This window comes from Protopterus annectens, chromosome 2.part0 (genome assembly GCF_019279795.1).
Source record: "Protopterus annectens isolate FY-2018-M chromosome 2.part0, PAN1.0, whole genome shotgun sequence".
In the NCBI taxonomy this organism is placed as follows: domain Eukaryota; kingdom Metazoa; phylum Chordata; order Ceratodontiformes; family Protopteridae; genus Protopterus; species Protopterus annectens.
In genome coordinates this window covers 989,353,524-989,380,811 of record NC_056728.1, presented here as the reverse complement: position 1 = coordinate 989,380,811, position 27,288 = coordinate 989,353,524, and the positions used below count along the sequence as shown (strand labels likewise).

The 27,288-nt window shown below is 39.0% G+C and overlaps 1 protein-coding gene across 1 annotated transcript in view; it reads right to left on the bottom strand.

Moving 5' to 3' along the window:
- Positions 1-27,288, bottom strand: part of LOC122792803 (rod cGMP-specific 3',5'-cyclic phosphodiesterase subunit beta-like) — an 897,069-nt gene that overhangs the window by 407,062 nt on the left and 462,719 nt on the right. Inside the window, exon 14 of the mRNA XM_044060372.1 lies at positions 14,263-14,370. Within this exon, the coding sequence (XP_043916307.1) occupies positions 14,263-14,370 (108 nt within the window). The remainder of the gene's footprint in view (positions 1-14,262; positions 14,371-27,288) is intronic.

Sequence of the window (27,288 nt, the reverse complement as noted above, 5' to 3'; positions counted from 1 at the left end):
CGAACACTCTTTTATCGAACATGAAAAACCGAAAGCAGTAAATTTCGAACACACGGAACAGCGATTCCCCCCCTCAGGGAAAAAAATTGCTGCTTCGCAAAAAAGAAAAACAAATCCAAACACAAAATAAAGTGGGGAGCTTCACCCCCCCCCACCCCACCCCCCACATAAATATACCAACTCTAAGATCACACCACAGTGGAGGAAATGGCAAAGCTCCAGAATGACCCAGCTGTTTAGTTCTCTGGGAAAAAAAATGTTGCGTGTGTTCGGCATTCAGTGCTTTCGACTTTTAGTGTTTGATAAGTGTTTGCTCTTTTTATCGTTCGACGTCATAATATAGACCCAGTAATAAAATGGAGAACAGGAGAACACTTAATATATTGGTGCAAGTGCTTTTGTGCTAGCTTAACTATCTAGCTGTACTTGCCTATATAGCTGGCAGTCGTAGCTGCTAAGGACTACCTCCGTGTTGTAACAAGCCAGCAACAGCAAGTGGAATTAATCTTCACACATAGGCGGATCCTTTCTCTGAGCGTGCCTGAATACCTTGTATCCTGAAGCTGGTAAACGGCTTTTTGAGCAGCGCCTCCTAAGCGCTTACTCTGTAATCTAATTCCCTCAACTCACACTCTTCTCATGTTGGGAAGGTGTTATCTTTTATAGTCATATTAGCCTGTAACTGGCTTACCAAACTACACCATCCTTATAAAGCCATTTTGGAGTTTGATTACTCCTGTGTGTAGCTCTGAAGGAATTAAAGTATCTCTGCCTGTAGACTATTTAGCAAGCCGATATTGACATATATCTTGCTTGCAAATTAAATGGTGCAAACTCTTTTTATATGTAAACATTTGGTGGCTATCTCTGAAGCCTGTATTTTGGCTTTCTGAATGGTGCGACCTATGCTATACCCGGAGGCCTACATCCTCTCCTTGGTTCCACTATCGGTACCATTTTACTTGTAATCTCTGCTACACGGATTCTGAAAACATGACATCCATGTGGAGACTTGTAGGGGCTTGAGCTTAATGGTATAACTTGTTGCTCGTAGACTGCCTCCCTATAGTAGTGTCCTTTGGCTGCTACTTGTTATTAACCCTTAGTAGCTGATTGACTGATAAGGCAGTGTGTAAGGGCAACAGTAACTGTTATACTGCACAGATGTGGAAATACTTATAAAAGCTCCCTTGGGCAGCAGTCCTTTAACTGCACTAGCTGTGCTAGGAACTGTTTTATCCTTTCTCTGTGTGCTGCACTACTACAAAGTATTCCCATCTTTTACAGGGTAGTCCTGCTGGCCCTTGCACACCATCCTGCCTCAGCACAGTCCTTTATAGTGTTTGTTTTATGATAGTTTAATCTAATGCAGCATTTAGAAAGGTAGGGATAACATATACCACAATTATTTCATTTCTGCTACTACATAGGAGCATATAGCTATTGCTGAAATGTGTTTTACTATAAAGGGGCATTTAAATATTGCTTAGTTGTTTACCTAGCCACATCCCCTTCTTATCCTCTATTACATAGCTACTTACCTTATTTCCCCTGTTGTACCTGCATTGCTATCCAGTTCCCCCATCTTACCCCTTTGCTACTTCTGTCTATGACTACTACCTTTTCTAGGCTCACTTATCACTAGCCTTTACCACATCTGACTTTTCCAACTTACCTTAACAAATCAGTCCTGCTGATTGTCTTCTACTGATCTAGTCTCTGTTTCTACCCGCTCCGTTCGCCCTACGGGCTCACTCTGCTCTCCTCCCTACCCCAATTCCCACCCACCCCCAGGGGTCCTACTCTTATACTTATTAGTCACACCTCCTCCTTTTCCCATAACTCTCTACACAATTCCCATTGGACTTCTACTCAATTATCTCTCATCTCTTACCACTCCCCTCTAATCTCACCACACCCTCCTACCTTCACATACTCTCACCCTATATACTCCATATCCACATACATAAATCCAATAACCTATCCTTCCCAATGTCTAAGCCACACACACCGTTTCATGTCTTACTCTATTTCACTCTTTAATCACTTTCACTTCTTACCTTTGTCTATTCACTCTCCTCCTATGAGCACACACTCCAGCCTCACATTCATTACCCCAATCAACAAACCAGCTTCTCCAGCTGTACCAGTCCTGCTTAATCATGCAAACATAACATGCTCACCCAGCTACCTACTTGCAAAATATCATAGAATACTACACATTAAATATAATGCACTATATCTCAGAAGACTGCTAGTTCTGTACAGCAGGTTCCCTAACCCAAACTATCTAGGATTACTCCTTTCATTAAAGGATGGTGATAGTCACCCTAATCCTGGCCCATTATTAACTCCTATCACTCTACATAACCACAATCAGTCTACTAATTATCCCCTTACTAAACCATCTAACTCTCTCCTACTAGCTCATCTTAATATGCATAGCATTAACAACAAAGTAACCCAATTTCAAGCTTTATTAGAAGTCTACTCCTTTGACATTATCTGCCTAACAGAGACATGGCTAAAACCTGTTATCAAAGACAATGAAATTATCCCACCCGGATATAATATCCTAAGAATTGATCGAATAGCCAAGAAGGGTGGTGGGGTTGTTGTTCTGTTTAAATCTGGCTTAAAGCTAACCACATATAACTGTAATTTACCTCTAGCTTCCAATGCTGAGATTCTCATATCTAAACTTGAACTTAACAATGCCAAATCGATCTATATTATCTGTATGTACCTACCTCCTGGAAACAACAAAGACACCTTAGAAATGATCCTTTGCTGGCTAGCCCAATACCTACCCCAAGAAACCATAATCCTAGATGATGTAAATATAGATTGGAACTCCTACTGTAGCAGCTTCCCTACCATTCACATTAAACTTTATGTTTTTTCTCAAACTATTACCTCCCCTACCAGAATAAATAACGCTAACAAGAAAGAAAGCATATTAGACTGGATTCTTACAAACAATCATACTCACATCTATAATTCTGGAACCCTCCCTGATAATATAAGTGACCACTCACTTATCTACATCATCAGACACAAAACCAGTGCTCACATCCCACCCTCTATTAGAAATATCAGAGCCAAAAAAAAATTTAACCCTGATCTATTCCAAATGGAACTAAGAGCATGCAATCGGGTTCCCTTAAGACACCTCCCTTTAGATGATGCCATTAATTACTTCAATTCTACCTTTCTCGCCATTCTTAACCACCATGCTCCAACCAGATCCATTAGAATTAAAACCAATTCTGCCCCATGTCTTTCTAATGAAACCAAACACAAAATTCATCTCAGAAATAAATATTGGAACAAATGGAAAATGACTAAAAGCCCCGTAGACCAACAAACCTTTAGAATAAGAAATGACACTAAGAAAGCTATACTTTCTGATAAACAGAACTACTACCTACAATTCCAACAACTTGATCATAACAACCCACAAAAATTCTGGGCAAGCATTAACTAGCTACTCCACCCAGGGAAATCTAGTACTCCCAGCCCTCAAAATACTGACCAGGAAAATCCCATCCAAACAGTTAATACCTTCAATACCTTCTTTACAGATGCTATCCAGACACCAAGTAGTCAACTATCACCTAATACATTCACTCTACCTTCCTTTACTTCAACCCCACCTCCTCCTTTTCAATTCAAACCTGTCCTAACCACATTTATTCTAAACCTTTTAAATAAACTGAAACCATGCTCTCCCTTAACAGACCAACTGCCTTCTGAATACCTACAGTTATCAGCTAGAGCTATTGCCTACCCCATTTCCATACTGATCAATAGAACCATTACTGAAGGTCACATCCCTACCTTATGGAAAGTCTCCCACATAATCCCCCTCCATAAAGGTGGACACTCCACTGAGCTCTCAAACTACCGCCCCATTGTCCTACTTTCTCCTTTAGCTAAGATCATGGAGAAATGTATCCACAGGCAATTACTCAACCACTTAATTGACAAAAACTTACTTTCCAACTGTCAACATGGCTTCAGGCCATCACACAGCACTACCACTGCCCTCCTTTCCTTCACTGATTGCATTAGCAGTAACCGCAACCATAATTATCTTTCTTCTGCTCTATTTATCGACCTGTCTAAAGCATTTGACATGATAAATCACCAGATTCTTATAAACATACTACAATCTCTATCATTAGACCCTCCTTCCATCAAATGGTTCCAATCCTACCTTGATAAACGACAGCAGGCAGCATTATGGCATAACACTCTATCCACCCACCTACCCGTTACCTTAGGTGTTCCTCGGGGGTCAATACTAGGACCTCTCCTCTTCTCCATATTTATTAATGACCTTCATCTTGCCATCCCCCAAGCCACATGCATACAGTATGCTGATGACTCCACACTGATATGCTCAGCTACTTCCATCCAAGACCTTCACTCTTTTACTCAGAAGGTATTTAACACAGTTGAGCAATGGTTCACACAACGCTGTCTTCTATTGAACCCCAAAAAACAAACTCCTCCTCTTCAATCCTACTCAAAAGTCATCTCCTCTTAATTTCTCTGTGACATCCACCAATGGGACTATAATATTGCCTGATCTTGCAACCAAATTACTTGGTATCACCATCGACAATGATCTCAGCTTTGACATCCATATCAACAATGCTATAAAGGCTGTCAACAAAAAACTTGGCACTCTCTATAGGATTAAACCCTTCCTTTCCCCTACAGCTAAAACTACAATAGCACACACTCATCTAATCTCTACACTCCTCTATGCCTCACCCATTTTCACCAATCTATCCAAGAATAAATTCAGTAAATTGGAAATGTCATACAATAACATTGCCAGATTTGCCACAGGTAACCCATATAGAACCCACCATTGCATAAACTTAAAGCATCTAGGATGGCTGGAACCACAAAACCTGATTAAATTCCACCAGCTAACCAGTGCCTAAAACATTCTTTATAACCCCTCCAATACTCCAATTTTATCTACCCTCATCACCCCCTATAAAAATCTGAGGTCCTTAAGATCAGCAGACAAACTGCTTGTACATACCTCTAAACCTAACAGAGCTAGGGATTCTCTCTTCTCTAATGCTGTTGGAAAATCCTGGAATCTTCTTCCCAGTGACCTCTCCTCACTCTCCTCTTTACCACTCTTCAAAAATAGACTTAAACTTTACCTTAAAACACAATGGCTATGCCCTTGTACCACACCTGACTAGTCATCTATCTTTTCAAACTGGCCTTTCCCTATACATTACTTCTCACCTACTGTAATACCTTCCTATTACTATTTTTTATCATCTCTCTCTATATTACATTACTTCTATGCTCTGTGGATATTGGGTTTTAAGTAAATACTTCATCTATATCACTACAAAATTAACTTCTTTTTACTATTGACTTTACCTGTATAATGCATTGAACCTGTGAAATACATTATCATTCTTGCCCGCATTGAATATTCTATGCTAACCTGTATGCAGTACTGCACTGTTGTATAAATATTTTTGTACTATTTGTTATTGTTATTATAGTTGTATCTCTGTTTATGTTTTGGAGCTGATCTCCCTGAGCCTCTACTGAAAATGGACATATATCCAGTTAGACTAGCCCGGTCAACAAATGTAAAATAAAAAATAAATAAATAGTTACAATAAACATCAGAGTTTTCAGCCAAAGGAAATATAAAAATAACACAGTGGGATAGAATCTCACAGATGCAGAAAAAGAAGTAATACTAATCTAATCTCACTGTATTTCTCCTAAATGAAGTAAAGAGAAACTGTCCCTAGTTAACTTGCTTAGTATTGCAAGGTAAGATGTACTGCTGAGATGTTCACTTTTACAAGGCAAGATGAGATACTACACACTAACTGAACTGACTCAGCAACTGAACAACTGCACTTTGATAACTGACAGATGTTTCATATTAGGTTCCAAAGAAAACAAAAATGAACAACAAACTACTGCTGTCAGAGTTCATCCTTCAGTTGGTTATAGAATGGAATCACATCTCGTCACCTGACTCTGGCACAATACACATTCAGAATTCTGTTAAGATTCTGTTGCAGCATTTTTAACATAAGCATCTATTTACAAATACATTTTTAATACAAGCATCTGTACAAATCACAAGCTTCTGCATAAATCAATGTGACAATCAAATTAATTATTTACAAAACCTTAGCCAGCCATGCTGGCACATACCACGCATGCACTTTCCCACTTCTGGTACAGCTGGCAATACCTCACAATGTCACACTTTCCATAATAGATGTATTTAACTAAAAACTTTGAACGGGATAAATTGTTCACCTAAGTGGTTGCTTTTTGGTAAGTACTCTGCAGTCTATATAGTGAAATTGTAGTCAACAAAAGATTGATTTTTTTTTTGCATTGTTCATGAACCTGCTATCAAGTACAAACTTAATATGTTCATGCCATTAGTATCATTAAAATTATGCATAATATTAACCACATTTTTTTCTCTAGAATAGTTATCTTGTATGTTGCTTCAGTCTTTCAACATTTGGAAATTAACATTTGTTTCACAACTATTGCTGCCAAACATTGAATATTATCTTGATGAAACTTCTCCTTCACACAATTGTCCTTTACAGAAATGATAACACAACAACTTAATTTATATAGTAGCCATTGGAATGGTTGTATTGCTTTATTTATTTTCTTTCCCCAGTTGATTCATTCTCCTTTGTTTTAGTTATACTCTCATTTGGGGATGGTAGTTCTTTTTCTCCATGTTTTTTATTCCTCCTTCTGAAGTTGTTGTTTAATTAATATGGGTTGTTATTTTGTATGCAGTTTAAGTATTTAACATATTATTTAAATGCTCTACTTTTTCTACATCTCATTTAACACCTAGGTGGTGTAGAATGTTACACCTCTTACAGCCTACATAGATATTTGCATTTTCTGAAAAATTGACTTAAAAGGCATAAGCTCTCTCCTTACCTCCCAGTCACCACTAGTGTACCACAAGGGTCTATCCTTGGCCCCCTCCTCTTTTTTCACCAGTACTCTCTACACTTTCAGGCCACCCTAATACAATACACAGATGATTCCATACTGACTTGCATATCTGACAACATGGCACACCTCCAAACAAATTACTCAGGAAGCATTAGCAGCCACTGAAACATGGCTTCTTAATTCTCAACTCATGTTCAACACAAAAAAAGACCAAACTACCACTTTTTTGTCCTAAATTCCTCTCTCATGAAGAAAGCTAAATTTATACTACTCTCTCTTAATAATACAACCACTGAGGGCACTTCTTGTAGCAAACTATTAGGGATGATAGTGGATGATAATCTTACTTTTGATCTGCATATTCAAAATTGCATAAGAAAAACTCGCCAAAAACTTTCTCACTGATGCAACTAAAACTACACTATTTATTTCCTCCACATACTTCTTTATGATGCTCCCATCCTTACAAAACTTCAGGCTTCACAAAAATTGAAACTTGTACAATGCTATAACAAAGTTGTTAAATTTGCAGCACATATCCCTATCAGAACCCACCACTGTATAGCACTTAAAAGCCTAAATATATATATATATATATATATATATATATATATATATATATATATATATATATATATATATATACACTAATTACCACTTATAAAATTATCCAGCATCCATCTGCCTGTCCAGCACTAGAAATATTCAGCATAACTAAGCTCCCTGTCGGTAATTGTAATCACGTGACCAAAAACTCTTGTCTGTCTATAAACCTAGCGAATCTGCTGGGCATTGTCTATTCTTTGTACAAGGTTGCTAAGGTCTGCAACTCCTTCGTGTATCCATGTCTATACTCATCCTTCCATCTTTCAAAACAACTCTGAAAGACTTCCTAAATAAAATCTAGCTTTGTGCTTGCTTAAAACCAGGATAACCTGTAACCCTAAATGTGGAAAAGTACCTTTTCACTGCTTGTACTTTCTTACTCTCCCTCTTCACTTAGTTCATTACTGCTATCTAATTCTGTTCTCTGACTTTCTCTCTAAATATATTATAAGCCTGTTTTCCCCTCGCTTCATATTGCAATTCATATTTGCATTACACTAACTTACCTTTAATTTCTTTACAGCTGTTTAAAATTTCTCTAAGTATTGAATGATTGTCGTATACCTTGTACTGATTCTTAACCAATTTATACTATAATTTGTTCTAACTATTTAAACTGCAGATGTTTTTCTTTTATTTTTGAAGACTGTAAAATTATTGTTCTTAAAATGTTTTGTAATAATTTGGAGCTTTTCTCCCAGGACCTCTGCTGAAAATGAGCTTCTACCCAGTTGGACATTCCTGGTAATCAAATTTCAATAAGTATAAATAAATATAAGAAAAAAAGAAGTTATGTCTTAACATAACGTTCTGTCTGTGCTGTTCATCTTCTTTCATTCATCACTGATTTGTTCCGTTCCGAGCCCTTGGAACCAAGTCGGCCTCGGACCAGCCAAAAAACTCTCGAGCTAAGTCCCTACCCAGAATGCCCTCTCCCTGTTACCTCAGATCGAGTTTGCTAGTTATAGAGAAGTAAAGCCAAGGCCACTTCTGTGCAAAAACCCTAGGACACCACTTAGACCCAAAGCATCCCCCAGCAGCCTTTGGAGGGGGAAGGAGGGTGGGAAGTGATAAATGAAAGAAGATGAACAACACAGATGGAACGTTATGGTAAGACATAACTTCTTCATCTGATGTTGTTCATCTTCTTTCCATTCATCACTGATGGGACAGAATCCCAAACTACTTTGAGGTCCATGGGCGGCCCTTATGGAAGAGCATTCCCGAGTACCATTGAGCTGAAGGCAGCTCTCCCTCTGGAGACCAAGTCCAATTTGTAACGATTGATAAAGGTATGAGGCTTAGCCCAAGTAGCTGCTGTGCAGATGTCATCCATGGAAGTCCTGGAATGGAAAGCTACAGATGTTGCCATAGATCTAGTGGAGTGAGCTTTAACTTTTGGCGTAGGTTCATTCATTACTGAGGGAATAGATGAAGCGTATACAGTCCCATAGCCATTTTGATAATGTAACCTAGGAAACAGCCTCTCCTATTCTGGACCCAGAAAAGTAGATGAAAAGCTGTTCAGATTTACGTATAGATTTGATCCTGTCTTGATAAAATTTCAATTGTCCATGAACATCTAAGGAGTGAAGGTAGTACTCTCTCCTCTATTGGCAAAGTTGGGAAAGAACACAAATAAATCAATGGTCTGGTTTATGCAGAATTCAGAAACAAATTTGGGAAGGAAGGATGGATTCGTCAGAAGTGATACTCTGTCTTTATGAAAGACCAGATAGGGCCTCTTGATACACAAAGTTTGTAGCTCCGAGATCCTCCTGGCAGATGTAATGGCTACTAAAAACAGGGATTTCCAAGAAAAAAAAACTTTAGGTCACACTTTGCAGCAGGTTCAAAAGGTTTTTGAGTCAAAGACTGAAGGACTAAATTAAGGTTACATGGTTCCACAGGCTGTCTGACAGGAGGCCTGATATGAGAGGTTCCCTTGAGAAAGGCCTTGCAAAGGCGTAAAGAGATGAGAGGAATGCCATCTATACCATTATGGAAATTAGAAATTGCTGCTAGGTGTACTCATACAGTAGAAGCAGAGGCTCCCTTCTCAAAAACATTAGACAGGTATTGGAGTACCGCAGTTACTGGAGCCAAATAAGGGTTTAGCATGTTATCCTTAGACCAGATGGAGAACCTTTTCCATTTATCCTGATATAGTTTTCTGGTGGATGGTTTGAGAGGCCAGAATGATGTCTCAAACAGGCAAGGAGAGATTAGCTTGCCTGGCAACTGAGGGAAGTGGAGAAACCAAACAGTCATCTTGAGACTGGACAGATTTGGGTGACTCAGCCCTTGGAGGAGAGAATTCAGATCTGGTAGAGGGTCCAGAGTCCATGGCGGGTATATTAGGGGAGGCCGAAGAAAGCGGAACCAAACTTGTCAAGGCCAGAATGGAGCTATGAGGATCACCTTGCATCTTAATTGAAGAGCTTTCTTTAGGAATTGTGAAATCAGGGGAATGGGAGGATAAGCGTAAAGAAGTCCCGTGGGCCAATCATGGATTAGAGCATCTCTCGGTAACTCCCCCTCTGGGGGAAGTAGGGTGAAATAGCTGCTGCACTTGTTGTTCGATGGGGAGGTGAAGAGGTGACAGCAAGGCTGGTCCCAGTGGATGAAGATTTCTGTCTCTACTTCGGGGTTGAGGGACCACTAGTGAGGCATGAGGATGCATCTGCTCAATTTGTCTGCAATTACGTTTGAGCTCCTCAGGATATGTATTGCTATCAGAAATCAGTTGGAAGCTGTTGCCCACTGCCAAATTTTCATGGCTTCTCAACATAAGGGGTAGGACTTCGTTCCTACTTGTTTTTTTGATTTACCAGACCACTAACATATTGTCTGACTGAATTGTAATTGTCCTGGAAGGAAAAGCTGAATGAAAGGCCTGCAATGCTAACAGCACAGCTCTCAGTTCCAAAACATTGATAATGCAGGTGGGCCTCTGAGGTGGACCATTGGACCATGTGCCTTGGACTATCTTCCCCTGGAAATGGTCCCCACATCTGATCAGAGAAGCATCCGTGGTCATGATGGCTCTGGGCTGAGGGGATTGAAATGGGCGACTCCAAAATTCTATGTCTGGCCTCATCCACCAAAGGAGGTTCTGTTTGCAAGAGTTGGTTATTTGAATCTGGTAATGGAGGGGGGGGATAGTTTGTGAACAATTGACAAAGAAGGAGCCACTGCAAGATCCACATATGTAGCTTCACTAGAGGCACTACCAGGATTGAAGCTGCCATAGAACCTAAGGCCTGGAGAACTTCTCTTGCTGAGATTTTTGTTTGGGAGAGTATCACACTGAGCTGAAGCCTCAAACAGTGGAATCTGTGAATTGGGAGTGATATTAGACAGGACCGAGTATTGAACAATGCTTCAATGAACCCTGTTCATTGTGTAGTAGTAAGGTTTGACTTCTCCCAATGTATCATTATTCCTAACAATTTTGCCAGAGAGAGAGAGAGTATAATGTAGTGCTGTTACCAGAAGGTGCTTGGTGGAGGCAGTGAGGAGCCAGTCGTCCAGATATGGAAACAACTGGAATCCTTGCAGTCTGAAGTGAGCTGTGACCACTGCCATACACTTCATGAACACACTGGGGGATGTAGAGGGACTGAATGGCAGGGCGCAAAATTGATAATGACTGGCCCCTATCCAGAAGCGAAGCAGACTCCTGGAGTGTTTGTCCATTTTGATGTGGTAATACGCATCCCGGAGATCTATCGAGGACATCCAATTGCCTTCCCTTAAAAAAGGGAAAATGAACTGAACCTTGACCATCCAGAATTTGGTTTGGTGACCGACGTGTTTAAACTGCTGAGATCCAAAATGGGTCTCCAGTCCTCTGTCTTTTTTGGCACCAAAAAGAATCTTGAGTAGAATCCGGATCCATGTTGGTCTAGTGGGAATGTTTGGATGACTCTCTCTTTTTTGAGGCAGCTTTATCTCTGAAGCTGCTTCTTCCCTTTTCCTGGATGGAATGTCAGGAGGTTTTCCTGAAAGGTTTGGCTGACAATAAAAGAGAATGGGGTAACCTTTGGAGGTGATACTCTACACCCAACGATCGGTAGTAATGGATTGCCAGGCAGTTTGGTGCAGAGAGAAACAACCACTGACTGTTTCCAGAGGTAAGCAATTGGGATGCTCCTCAGGAGCACTGATAAGGCTGCCCAGAGAAGGAGTCTTTGGAGCCTTGGTTGCGAGGACCCCCTCTTCCTCTGTAGGGGCATCTTCCAGAATTGTTACCCCCCCCTCTACCCCTGGGGGTATCCTCACCATGTGTGGCACGGAAAGGACCCTAATATTTTTTGGGCTACATTTCTCCACTCCTCTGATTCCTGGAGAAGGTACGTTGAGGATTGAAAAAACATAGGCCTATGGCAGACGAGGTCTTGCTGTCTTGCTCGCACCTGGCTAGCATGTCCTTTACTTTGGAACCAAAAAGGGACAAAGCTTCAATGGGAGCATTCAGAAAGGGGTCTGCAAGGTCATAAATGTGCATCCAGCCATGACGCCTTATGACAATGCCTGAACCCGCTGCTCTAGCCGCCCCTTCGGTCGCATGTGCAAGCAAACCCATGGACGAGTTGGATATTTACTCCAGGGTTGTGAGTTGTGAGGCCACTTTGTCCCTGACCTCGTCAGACAACTGTCCTGCAAGAGTTCCAGAGAGTTTGGAGATCAAGTCCCTCTGGAGCCTTGTAAAATGCGCCAAATAGTTCAGAGACCATATGGCAAAGGTCCCTGTTGCAAAAACATGCTTCCAAAGTCTGTCCACTGTCCGGGACTCCCTGTTGGGCAGATGGACAGTGGGACTTTCCTCAGCCAACTCCTTCTTCATGGCCACATATATATATATATATATATATATATATATATATATATATATATGTATATATATATATATATATATATATATATATATATATATATATATATATATATATATATATATATATATATATATATATATATATATATGTATATATATATATATATATATATATATATGTATATATATATATATATATATATATATATATATATATATATATATATATATGTATATATATATATATATATATATATATATATGTATATATATATATATATATATATATATATATATATATATATATATATATATATATATATGTATAATATATATATATATATATATATATATATATATATATATATATATATATATATATATATATATATATATATATATATATATATATATATATACATATATATATATATATATATATATATACATATGTGTGTGTGTATATGTGTGTGTGTGTGTATATATATATATATATATATATATATATATATAGTGTGTATGTGTGTGTGTATATATATATATATATATATATATATATATATATATATATATATAATGTGTGTGTGTGATATGCGCTCATAGGTGGTTGGACCTCTTTTCTGCAGTGGAATGACTGTAGCCATCTTTTATTTCTTGAGCACAAAAACCTGACTGTAGGCTCCAGTTGCAAAGTTATTCAAGTGGACCAAAGAGGTAATGTTTCATGCTGTTTAGTAAGCATCGATGAATGTTACTGGGGTCCATCGATGTAGTGCTTTTCACCTTGGAAACTGCATTGATGCCCTGTTTCCTAGTAATGGTTGAAGAGATTGTGGTATGCAGTATTTCCTTTGGACTACTTGGGGGGGACGAGTGGAGGGAGAAGTAGAATCTGTCAGCCAAAAGGTTGGCAATGGCCTCCGGTTTAGTGTGGGTGATGCCATTTACAACAAGTTCTGTGCATTGCTGCATATTTCCCCTGAGGTTAAAGACATAGCTGTAGAAATCTTTGTGTTTGTCCTTTGCCTGAGAAGCTAGTTTTTCTTATTCAAGTTTAGCCTTTGAAATATTACTTAATACCCTTAGCAGTCTGTTTACATTAGTCAGGGGGCTTTTAGTATGTTGGGCTTTGTTTGTCCTATGCTTGGCCAAGATTTTTTTCTTTTGTTGTATAACCGAGTGATATTGTGATTCCACCAAGGTGGCTTGCCATGGAGTTTGTCTTATTCTTAATACAAATGGACACATCTCACTCTGTACAGCTATCAGTATGTCTGTACAGGGATTTTGTAAATAGCTTAGCATATGCTATTGTGTTTGAGTTTGACCGTGCTTCAAATTTAATCAAAGTTTCACTTATTCGAGAGAGGTTATCCTTGGAATAGTTCCTAAAGACTGATTTTCTGAAACACACCTCCAAACTGTAGCAGGCTGAAACCATCACTTTCGTGCACTATACAAATCTGTCCCAATGTAAGCATAATTTTCCTCCACTGTTTCTCCCTTCCAATATACCAGCAGTTGTAATTCCTCAGCTGTAAATGTCTTTAAACATACATTAAGACAAATAGCTCAAGCATGCATACACTTGGAAGATCTCCTTTATCCTACTAGTTATAATTCTGTAGTAGGTTATCTAAATGGGTCACAAATACAGGTCAGAGTATTTACACTGCATAACCATTGCAGATGTAGAACACAAATATTAACAACATAAGGACAATGTTTCAAACACCGATAGCTTAGTAGTCTTTTAAATGTATTGTAATTTTTATCAAAATTAAAAAACAAAGAAAAAGATTTGTACTTTATACCATTAAAAGGGTGAACATGGTTTGTGCAACATTGAAGCCATGGTGCCAATTGTGGTAGGTGATTTGCCTGTAGCCTTTCTGTACAGTGTATATGAACCGCACCAATACCTGCAGAAAAAGATAACAGACACTTACTGGCAAATATAAGCTTTATCTAATTTACTTTATAGACGTTTGGAAAAAAGGTTACCTTTTCAGTATACCATTACATTGCAGTAAGGGTAGTTGTCATTTCCACCTTATACTTTTTTGAACACAGATATAACTACATTTTGTTATTTAATGATGAATATTCTAATCAAAAAGGTGGACACCATAATTTCTTTCCATTCTACATATTCTAGTGCCTTAATGGCATCTCCGCTGGCCAACAAAATACATTAGTATGCCTCCCTCCACCTTGGTTTGGATGACATCTAGAATCCCATCCTAGTAAATAGACTAGCTGGCTGAACCTGTTATGGTGTAAGACATCATTCGTCTCCTGACCCTTCTCTGCTCTGAAGCGCCAACTCTGTTTGCTATTAGCAGGTTCAGATATTCCATTAAAATAACCATCGACCCCTCTCTTTTTTGTTATTTCCTCCAGTTGCATATCCTCATCCCTTGATGTTAGTTGCATTTGGTACACTATATCAGGCTACCAGCACTTCCTCCTTCCTCTCTCTGCCTTAGCTTATCCAACATTCTGTCCCTAACCTGTTCCCTTGCACAACTCATGGGGTAGGTGCATCTCTTCCTACTTTCTCACCGGGCATGTGATGCTGTGTTTTATGAAGAGTACTATTCCACCTTCATCACTCACTTTTCTGTCATTCCTGAATAAGCAACAAATAGACACCTCCACATCTTGCACTTTTTTGTCATTGATCAATGTTCCTGTGATACCAACAGAAACATCTAGCCTCTGGTTGGGTCTAGCCTGTTGCCTGACTCTGTCAGCCTCAATAACAGATGCTCCAAAGTCCCTCTGCAAGAGTCAGCTGCCAGAGCACCTTGAACATAACCAGCTGTTGCATCTCTTGCTGGATTCCTCTGAGTCACTCTCAGAAATGGAACCTCCACCCTGTCCTGACTCATGCTCACAGAGTTCACTAGGGGGATACAGGACATTTGGACCCCACCGATTCGCCCCCAATCAGTTTGACCCCAGTAAAAAATGTAATGAAAGTGAAGCTGAAGCGCATCAAAGCAAAAATAGAAATGAAAGACTGTAAAAATTGGTTTAGAAAGTATTTTTTTTTCTATTTATGTGCTTCGACTACACTTACTTTAAACTAAGTGCAAATTGGAACTTTAATTATATATACAAAAACAGTAAGTGCCAAAAGAAAAACGTTTGCTGACTAATCCGGAAGTTCACAGCATTAACTAGTCCGGAGTTTCGTCATTATTACATAAAAATAAAGAAAATTAGCGATTAAAACAACAAGTAAGAATTAAAAATAAATTATATTTAAAAATGAAAACATAATGGGCAGTCATTTTGACAGATGTCTGCTTTTGTTTCCCTGCTGAAGTTAATGGGCTGTGGGTGTAAGCTGTAGAGGCACTGAGCATTGTGATAGTGAAATGGATGTTTGGTCCTAGAATTGCACTTCTAAGCTTTGAACTACTTGTTGATCATTTTTACAAATAAATTCTTGAGTCCTTAAAAACAGTGTTTTACTTAGGAATGTTTGTGCACTGTAGATGGATTAAACTGTATTGTGTGTATGTGCACTCTGCAATCAAGTCAAGTCCACGGCAGCACTACACACTATCAATGTTGCTGGAAATCAAGAGTGTTTGCATTTACTCATACATCCATATCCACTTTCCTGAGGTTCTGATGTGCTTTGATGGTAGACAGTGGGGGGTCTATATTAGAACACCGAACTTTCAAAATTTCGAGTGTTCTAATATCAAACCCTATTAATCAAAAATTGAAAACATCGCACATACAGAACAGAGAATTTTTTCCTGGGGAAAAGATTTGCTGTTCCAAAACACATACACACAACACAAGCACACCAAACAAACATCAATACACACACACACACACACACACACACACACACACACACACACACACACACCTAAACTCTTACACCTAACCCTACACTAAACTATACATACACCACTAACTATCCACTTACCTTAACCAAACCCTAACCATAAAGGTCCATCACTATCGCACAGTCACCTCACCCGCTCCCTAACCCTAACTCACCTACCCAACCCTAACTCTCACGTCCACACAATCGCACACTTACCTGAACCCAATCCGTAACTTTCCACCACAGTGCTGAAAATACCGAAGCAACGGAAACGGACAACCAAATTCTTTCCCTAGGAAGAAATTCTGTTTTCGGTTTCTTTGATATTTTTAGCGGGTCAGTATTAGAACACTCGAAATTTTGAAAGTTCGGTGTTCTAATATAGATCCGACGGTGGGAAATGGTGAAAATTGCATGTTGCTGCTTGAGCTTTGGTGATAGTATAAATGTTCAAGATGAAGAAGGCATATTAACCTGAATAAAAAATTGATTTCATTTAATTTTAAAGAAATTATTTATAGTAGATAATAGATTAGTTAACATAACATAATATAAAATAAAAAAATATATATTTAATTGATGGAAAACATATGTTATAAAGTAACTGTAGTCATAATATGTTAAAACATGTTAAACAGGCGCATTGGTTGCACTGTGTGGAAAGTTAAAATACTGACTATGTGATAAAAATTATCTTAAAATATAAATACAAAGTGAACTTTAGTTATGCCATTGGAATTATTATTTAGTTACTTACATTCATTCATTTATTTATTTGAGGACTTTATGACAGATGTTAATCTACTAGAGTTGCTATGATTAACAATAATATTTTGTGCTTGTAATCTTTATTAATAATAATGAAGGGATGTCTTACTCATAGGTTAGTAGGAAGTTACTAGACTAATGGCACTAGAGCCCATACAAGCCATGTTAATCCTGAGTTGCCCCAATTGTCCTAGGTTAGATGGGTGACATTCAGAGAGCAAGTTCATGGTCTGCACAGACTACCCCTGCCCATAAGAGACATGGGTGCCATCCCCAGGTGAATTTGTGGTCACCCATCCATTTACTTAGGTTGTGTTTGAATAGGTTCAGGGAGGAGCTCTGCTTCACATGAACTGGGAGTTTATTCCAGAGGAGTGGCAGGCTATGGGAGATGTATCTGTCTCTCCAGCATGTTCTGTTTGTCACAGGCTAGGTTTGGATCCCTAGAGTGAGTGACTCTTGTGCCATTTGATTTGTGGATTGTGCATCATTTCCATTTAGGGCAGGGTCGGAGACTGCCCTGTACGTCAGGCACAAGTCCATCTCTCAGCAGTCTATAGGATATAGAGTAAAGTGATCGGGCTTTCAGTCTTTCCACAAAAGTCATGGTTCAGATGCCCTGTACTTTCTTGGTGAGAAACCTCTGGGGTCTTTCCAGCTGCTGCAGGTGTCTGGTGAAGTACATGCAAAAGGGAGCATTGTACTCAATGGTCTGATTAGGGTAGAGTACAGTAGAGTTATGACATCCCTAGACCTGGATGTGATACCTTTACTTATGAGATGTACAATGTAGAAGTCTTTCCTCACCACTGTGTAAACCTGGTGGTTGAACTTCAGATTGCTATCATCCTGTGTACACAAATCCCATACCATTGGGTTTGAACATGGGAGGAGGGGGTTGCTGTAAATATTGTAATTGGCAGGGAATTCTGCCTTCCTAAAGGGAATAATAATAATAATGCATTTTTTTGATTTTAGTTTTAATCCATGTCTTTGATACCACTCATTTTTCTGTGTTAGCCCTTTCTATGTTATGTTAATATAATTGGTGGACTCAATTATTGCACCCAATTTCCAATCATCAGCGAGCTTAGTTAGCCAAAGGCTGTCTACATTCACCTGGACTTCTGAGAAATAAATTCCAAACAGTAATGGGTCCAGTACAGATCCTTGTGGTATGCCATTGGTGACTGGTCTACTGGTAGAGGTGTAATCACCAACTTTGACAGTATGTGTTCTGTCGGTGAGCCAATTGGTTACCCATCTAGTGATGTAAGGGTTAGTCCCCAGCTGGGAGAGTTTTTCTATAGTACCTGAGTGGGGGATTGTGCCAAATGCCTTGGCTAGGACAAAGTTGGTGGTATGCATTGTCTTTCCCTCGTTCAGGTTTTGGTGACTTTGTCAAAGTAGTCTACCAGGTTTAACAAACATGATCTACCCTTAATGAAACCAGACTGGTTGGGTCTAGGGTCTGAAGGTCACCTATGTTCTTGTTGATAAGGTTCATGATGATTCTTTTCATGACCTTGTAGATGAGGCTGGTTAGACTTATGGTTCTATAGTTCCCAGGGTTGGTTGATGGACCCTTGCTGCTCTCCATTCTGCTGGAACAAAGTCAGTTTTCTGGCTGTGGTTAAAGAGGGCACCAAGAGGGTCTTATAGGCCCTGGTTTAGATTGTTTAGTAAGCAGCCTAGGCTGTAATCTTGTCTCATTGAAGCCATGTTTTTGCCCTTGGAGAGCACAGATATGACCTGTTCTTTTGAGATAATAGGCTGAGGAATGGTGTCTGGTATGCTTTGGGGTATGGCTGGTGGGGACGGGGGTGAAGTCTGCACCAAATTGGTCAACTAGCCACTTGGCAATTTCCTTCAATATAGAATGAGTGGTACCATCCCCTACTAGTGCAGCACATAGCTAGGCATTCTGTTTTAGATTTGGACATAGCTAAAGAATGCCTTATGATTCTCCTTGGCTAGGGATGCTATTTTAGCTTCGTAATTAGCCTTTGGAGAACTTGACAAGATTTCAGATTTGCTTGTTTAAGCTGTGGAGGGAATTCTTCCTCTGTTTAGTCAGTTCTCTGTTGTTCTTAGACATCAATTTTTTCCTCTTGTTATATAACTTCTTTATACTTGAGGTTCACCAGGGTGGCTTGTTTATTTCAGGAGGACCTTGTGTAATTGTGGGTGTCTAAAACTTTTTATACCATCCCTTAGTAGGCTGTTGTTTGCTTTGGAAAAATGTTTTGTTTCTGAATGGGTGTCATGCCCAATAGTTGCATCAAATGAGACTGATTTATGGTCTGATCTTACCAGGGAGGGCATCACACAAGGGGGAGTGCAGTGATCCCCCCATGTTGGTGAGTATTATGTCCAGGACATTTAACCCCATTGTAGAGGTTCTATCTGTTCCAGAGCATTTGTATTGAAAAAGTCCAAGAACCTCTGGGTGAACATACTTGTGTTCATGTGCATTTCCCAGTCGATGTAAGGATAGTTGAAATCACTCATAACCAAGGTGTTAGGCTGTATAGTGAGAGCCTCCTGTAAGTCCAGGTATGCTTATCTTGGTTCATGGTGGGGGACATATACCTAAGAATTATTTGGTATTTTGCTTGTAGATGGACATAGAGTAGTTTGAGGGAGTCATACTGTTTGACCAGCCTGGAGGTGTACTTGGCTTTAATGAAGATGAATACACTTACACCTTTGGTTCTTCCATGGCTTTGAACCATGCCTCAGTGACTGCACAGGCATCAGCATTTTCCAAGGTGAGGAGTGCTTCCAGGGAGTGCAGTTTCCTGTTTAGACTTCTCGCATTAAGCAGCAAGACCTTGTTTACCTCGAGAAAATTATTCTTGTGTCGGAAGTTTTGTTGTTTTAACCTTGCCTAAAAAAAAAGGCAGTATGGGGGGTGGGCAAGCGCCTTTGCCAGTATCCAAAAGCCTAGAGGAGGCAGGTGTAGACCATATCTGGCAAAACAGCATAGCTGTTGACCATGTCTAAACAGGCTGACAGATACTGGATCCCCCTGGACTGACACCAGAATCTAAGCCAGTTGTTGAAGTTGATCATTTTTGTTAGTATTGTGGCATCATCCTGGGTGATGGTAGAGTGCTGCTTAAGGCTAGGATCATACCTGCCTGGGACACACAATCTGAGAGTTCAGTCATGCCTGTCTTCATATAGTCATCTCATGTCATTCACCCCAACATGAACTATGATGGAATCACAACAGTCAGTACTTCTTGAGTGACTTGAGTGCTTGTGTGACTTGACAGATCCTGGCATCTGACAGACAGTTGACTGTGACCCCCTCTGTGTCCAGCCTGGTGAGGGCAATATTAGTGTATCTCACAATGGAGTCGCCAATGACCAAACATTAGGATTTGAGGTGTTTTGCCTTAGGGGGTTTATTTGCCGAGACACGCGTGTGTGTGTGTGTGTGTGTGTGTGTGTGTGTGTGTGTGTGTGTGTGTGTGTGTGTGTGTGTGTGTGTGTGGTCACTGTTTGCATCAGTGTGTGCAAGTGGTTTGTTTGGGAGGTCTTCTAGTGAGTACCTCCATGTAAGTGGGTTTACATGTCATGTCCTTATTTTGTGTTAGAGGTGAAGTGTGTGTGCTGACTACCTGTTTTGATGTCCGGTTTGTCATTACGTGAGAGTATTTCCTCCAATTTCATAAACTAATTACATCTGTCACATAAGGTGTTTCTTTGTTTTAGGAGTAAGTGGTTGTCAGTATACATGCGGCAATTGCTACATTGCTTCAGGATGCCCATGTCAATCAGGCTGGCTGGAGAGATGATGGGAAACTGCCCATCCATTTTAGCAGATTTTTACCATCTGTAGTATTAGGGAAGGTAGTGGGCTTGTTTGACCAGATTTTACGCTAGGAGTACCAAAGAGGCTTATTCTAGTGAAGGCTAGGGATGATGTATAGCAACGCTGCTCAGTGGGCTGTTGACTGTTGAATTGACTCAATTGAATCAATTGACTGTAGCACAGCAAGGAAGCTTGAGAGGTTCCACTGGCAGTTACCTTGGGAAAAATTATGTTGCAAGGTTTTTGCATCTGTACATGGCACTACTAACCCACCTTAAGTGAAGTGCGGTGATGCACAAACACAAAGCTTAAATACAAGTGAGAATAAACACTCCTAAACTCCGCTACCCATAGGAAAACACACAATGAACCTTCCTCCAGCAATCCCCAACTAAGACAAGGCTGAGTCCACACACTTCAGCCACAAGGCTGCAGGGAAGCCTTTCCTAATGTAAGATGGCTGGTTTAGTGCTCACGTGTATCAGTAATAGTCTAGAGTCAGCAGATTTGAATCTAGGCTATGCTATCTGGGCTAACCGAGTTAAATCAAGTGCAAAAAACAATGCAGTCACAAACATTAAAAAGTAGAACTAATGCAGCAATTTAAAAAAATATATGAAAAGTGCACTACAGTATCCAAATGTACTTATTTTTGTTTTTAACCTTGCATGCCTTGGCTATCAGCAGAAACACTCTGGATCTCTGGCAAAAGATGCTCAACTTAAAGCAGCTCTGGTTAATTGAGCTGTAAATACTAGGTGACCAGTCCACAGACTATTACAAGTCCAGTCAATGAGCAGAGGTTAGAATCTAACCCTTTTCCAAGTATATGTGAGATAAGTATCGTAACCATTATGCCAACCAAACCTGTAAGTAATCCAATCTTTCTTGTGCTCCTTCATTGGTTCATAGGTAAATACTAGGCTAACGGGCCTGAAAGGCCATTTTAAGCCTAGCCAATATCCCAAGAATTCTTAAAAAGAATTTTATGACAGCTGAGAACATGTGGGAAGAGACTAAACAAAGGATGATGCAAAAACTGAGACACTGGAAATATTGTTTATGGATATGGATAAAAAGTTACAAGCAGTGAAATGTTTTATGTTCCTTTAGTTTTACGTATGTGTCAGCAATATTTATCAACCAGAGGAGAAGTTGTGGACAATAATTAATAAGGAATTGAAGGAATTTATCTGTAAGAGGAAAGCGGGCAGGAGTTGAATGGGATAAGCTGATCCTATCTGATTTGAAGGGATATTTTAGAGCTGCACAGTTAAGGCTCAGATACAGGACAAGCTGAGGGTTATAATTCAAACTGGAAAGAGATGGTGATGAAGCAGGGAGGGGGGTCAAGAAACAGTGGGATTTTGAATGCAAGTCTGTAAAGAGAATAATAACAAATATACATTACATTATATTCATAAAGTACCAGAATGTATTCTAAGAACTAAGTCAACATGAGAATGGAGAAAGGAGATGTTGCCAGTAGGGATGACTGCAACTAGGGGTACAGAAAGTAGGCAAGAGGAGGCTGGAATTTACTGGAGAAATCTGAGAAAGGAACCACAGTATTGGGAGCAAATAACTAGAAAGGGAAAGGTAGGATGTATCCAATAAATTTAGACTGCAGGCTAGAGACTGCCTTCCCTACCAGGGATGGATATCGGAGTATAGGCAAAGGGTAAGGGGCGGGGGATGTTGACTGAAAGACATGCAATGGTAGAGTTTTCAGTTGAATCTAGAACAGAAGCTGCTGTTAAAAAGGGATAATTAGCATGGAATATAAAGTATTGCATGATAGTTATAAGACTCAATCGGTGGATGTTAAAAAAGATTGGGAAGAGAGACTGGAAAAGCAATTTACAAGAGAACAATGGGAAGCATATGTATGTCTCCCAACTATGGAACAAAATCCAGGAGGTTTAGGATCTTTGCTTGGAAGTGTTTGCATGGGTATTTTTATACCCCAAGTAGACTTCAAAGAAGTTTTCCTCAGGCTGATGGCAAATGTTGGAGGTGTGAAGAGGAAGAAAGAGGTAACTGGGAACAAATGTTTTGGCAGTATAATGAGATGGCAGATTTTAAAAACTCCATATAGAGTTCTCCGCCAGAAATATTGGGTGAGTAAATGGCTGTAAATAAGAAAATGATTCATTTGAGCTGGGATACAGAATGTGAATTGCCTAGATATAGTAAGGCCTCATTAAGTTTACTTCTGTTTGCTACCAAAAAAGCAGTTACTAGAAAATGAAAGTCAGTCTGCACCAACTATATCTGAGGTATTTACTATTACAAAAAATAAAAGAACTGTAAGAAGGACCTTTAGAAAGGAAAGAACAAATTACAGAGAAATAAATGGAAATTGTGGGAACAATACATGCAAAATAACGTTCAGGAGGAGGAGGAGGAGTAAGGTTTAAGGGAGGCCAGTAATTCGGAAATTTATGTAATGCTAGACTGAGGATAATTACAAAGAAGAAAAGATGTGTATAATGCATATATACTCTTATCCCATTCCAAAGACGTGTCTGGAGTCTCTCTCCCTGGGCCTCCGTTGAAAATGGTCAATGTCCCAGTCAGACTTTCCCGGTAAACAAATATTAAATAAATAAAGAAAATCTACTGAGTTTGCAGTCTGAATGTAATAAAACTGTTTAAATCAAAGCTTGCCATTGAGAGTAGGGGAGGCTTTTCTAACGAGTAGAAGTCAAATAAGAATTTAAAGCCTTTGATCATGTTAAGTAATTTTAGCTGAGGATGCAGTAATTTGTCTATTTATTTTTAATTACAGACAATTTAAATGTAGATAATTCCTATTGAGTTTGAAAATGGAATGAAAGTGATAGATGGACAATAATTAGTGGTAATATGGAATACTGATAGGTGGAATATAACAGAAAAGAATGATGACTGAAGGAGAACTGGTTGAACAGTTAGGTGGAATTATTTACTAATAGGGTGACTAGTATAGCTGGGTCTTTCTGCTCTCCTGGTTATATATAAATGTATGGCAGAAGAAAGGTGGAATTGATAACCAGCTGTCAGCAAATAGATAACGTGATGAATTTTCAGTGCAGTGTATTGTGGATTATGGACCGAAGATCAGCACTAATTCTTTATGCAACATGATAATATAAGACGCCGTTATTTCCTTCATTCCTTTTGGAATGCTGATTGGAGATGGATGTGGTCAGAGGCATGAAACAGGCACGAATATAAAATCGTATATGACACATGAGATATGTAGGAGAGAATATAAGGCTGAATTAACTTTAACTGGTGGATTATTAGACAGTGAATATGCATTGAATTATTCGGAATGAACAGTGATTATAAGAGGACATGGCTGGTAAATACACCACATATTGATTCAGGGAAATATGGTGGGTTTGCTTGCCTGTTTACTTGGCTGAAGGTATTTGAAGAGAGTATGAATGAACCATCAAGAATGACAGGGTGATAGGCTACAAGGGTGGCCTAATGGTTAAGGTGTTTGCCTTGCAAGCACAAGGTGCAGGATTTGAGTCTCACAAGGGATAATTGGCTAGGCTTAAAATGGCTCGCAAGGGCAGTTAGCTTAGTACTAATCTATGATGACAGGGTGGCCTAATGGTTAAGGTGTTTGCCTTACAAACACAAGGTGCAGGGTTTGATTCTCACAAGGGATAACTAGCTAGGCTTAAAATGGCTCGCAAGGGCAGTTACCTTGGTACTAATCTATGAACCTATGAATCTATAACAGCAAACAGTCTATTGAAACTGATGAATATTTAAAAGAAGACCTTAATGACTGCATAGGAAAGAGGTAGTTATAGATAAATTAGACTGTTGGATGCAAGTCGGGATAGTATAATTATTAGAATGACTTAAGCAGCCTTCATTTTTGTCTGAAGGGGATAAATAAAAGAAGTATGGACGTTTATATTTTACCAGTGCTATAAAATTGTCAAAATGGGATGGAATATTGTTAACTTGCTGTGACAATTTATTAAAATATTCATTATTATAGAGTATGACAGATGCTAAATTAACTATGAAAAATGTGTGAAGTCTAGCAATGATGTTCAAATGGAAAGTTCAGTAAATATTCATATATGTTTCTGATGACAATAAAAGCATTATTAAAATCCTTTAAGAATCGTTTTGACAGTATTCTCCATTTTTGGGGATGTACTTAGAGAGTTTTAGAAAAAGTGAATAAGTGAAAGAGAAAAGTTTGAAATGATAGCTGGAGGTAATTTAACCAAGTTAAATTGACTTATCACAGACTAAGTCGAGTATATATATTTACTTTTAGTGTGGTCATGGTTTTTAACCCTAGTAGGCCCTCCCATGTACTATTGTAACTAAATCTATGTTTTTCTTCCTCCTAGGCCCGCTCCTTACCCATTCTATCCCTTAACTACTTTCCCTTTGCCTTTGCCAGTATCACTCGCCTCTTCCTTAGCTGACCTCAGCCTCTGTCTGCTCTTCCCTCTGGCACTTTTTCCTTCTTGCATTACACCTTTTCCAGTGTTTTTCAACTGCAAAGTGTGAGTGAATTTTTACTTAGATTAGTCTTTCACAATGTTTGTTTATGCTAAAGCTATTATGTGACTATACCAAGGATAATAACACACCGTGATCTTCTATTGAAATGTTTGACTTTCATGTTAGCAGGGCTGCAAATGTGATAACTAAACATTAACTCCATGTTCATGGAGATATTTTAGTTGTAACTAACAGTGCATCCTGTACCTGTGACTTAACTGACTGTAATGACTAAATAAATTATAGCGTACTTCTAAAACTGCATGGCTTTTTTTGTTGTTGTTGAAATGCTAATTGCTGACAAACTGCAGGTGTACATAGGAGAATGTTGAAATGTGCTTGTCATAGCTAAACAAGACATTACTGTATTTTACTGTGGATACTATCTAAATGTTATAACTAAGGCATCCTTATTATATTAGTGCTGACCATGTTTTAATGAAAACAAATTGAATGTTTACCATGCTGGCTTCTTTGCACTAACAATCTGACTAAACCACCAAAAAAATTCACTTAGTAAAGTCCAAAATGTCACATAGTCTAACAGGGAGGATCATAAGTCAGTCAATGTTTTACATGGCAACAGTCTGCTAAACTAGGCATACTACCTATCTAAAATCAGTTGTAGACTAGGAATACTACCGATCTAAATGTGATCGTAAGATATGCAGCGACGATACCATCTATTCTCCATCACCAAAAGCAGGGTAAACGCCAGTCACCAGTACAGTGAAACACTTCTGGCACCTCTTCTCTCCTGAAATGTATTCCTGAGTGGCACAATAATGTTTGGCACTGTATTTTACTTATCACATGTAACACTGAATTAAACAACAGTGATCAAGAAAGACGCAGTAATTGTAAGAGTCTCCTATTAGTTGTTTGTTTAATAGTAATGGTAATCAACAGGAACAACCTCTTAAATCTCTTGTGTTCAACACCAGTCACAACATTCTTGGAGCTCAGATCACAAAGATTAAGGATCTTTGGTGCCATCTTTTCCTTTTATACAGAGATGTGCAGCCTAAATCTCAAATCACATGTCTATAACACTGACACTTTTAGCACAATTAGCTGAGGGTGAATGTGCAGGGAGCCTACGTGATGGAGTATTCATAATGTTAATAGTTTAAACTAACCACCTTACAGGTTGGGAGTATCATGGTAGAATTTGATTTCTTACTTTTTTTAATTTCACCAAGTCTTTTGGGTTTCTAATACCATGACTGGAGTGGACCCCATTCCTAAGTCAAAGTACAATTAAAGTTCATGAAATTAATATTGTTTCACTCTTTGATGTTAGCCAAAAGTGCTCTACGCAGCACCTGTAATGTGCCCAGTAATGACTCCTTCTGCAATTCGTACTGGGTTACATGAATTGGTAACCTATCTAAATACAATTGTAAATTCTTTTTTATAAGACCAGTTGCTCCTACTACTGTTGGAACTGTCTGGGTATCTTTCTTCCACATGGCTCTCATTTCTGCCTGCAGATCGAGGTATTTTATGACTTTGTGTTTCTCTGTATGCAAGCACTGTAGTCACTAGGTGTGGAGATTTCAATGATCAGTGCTACATTTTTTTTCTTAGAGTATGAGTAAGATGCTGATAGGGGACAACTATGGTAGCCTGAGTGCTTCATGTACAATTACACCGATATCGCTAATACTGCTTAATTTCTGAGTAATAATCTGATTTTATTTCTAAATATATTAGCAAACTCCCTATTGAATGCTGAATATACCCATTTAGTTTAACAGGAGTCAAAGCTGAAAACAGTACTCCATGCCCTAAAAAACAATATATCACCGTCTCAGAGGCCAAATCAACCCAACCTATGATGACATTCACCTCCTTGTAACTTAA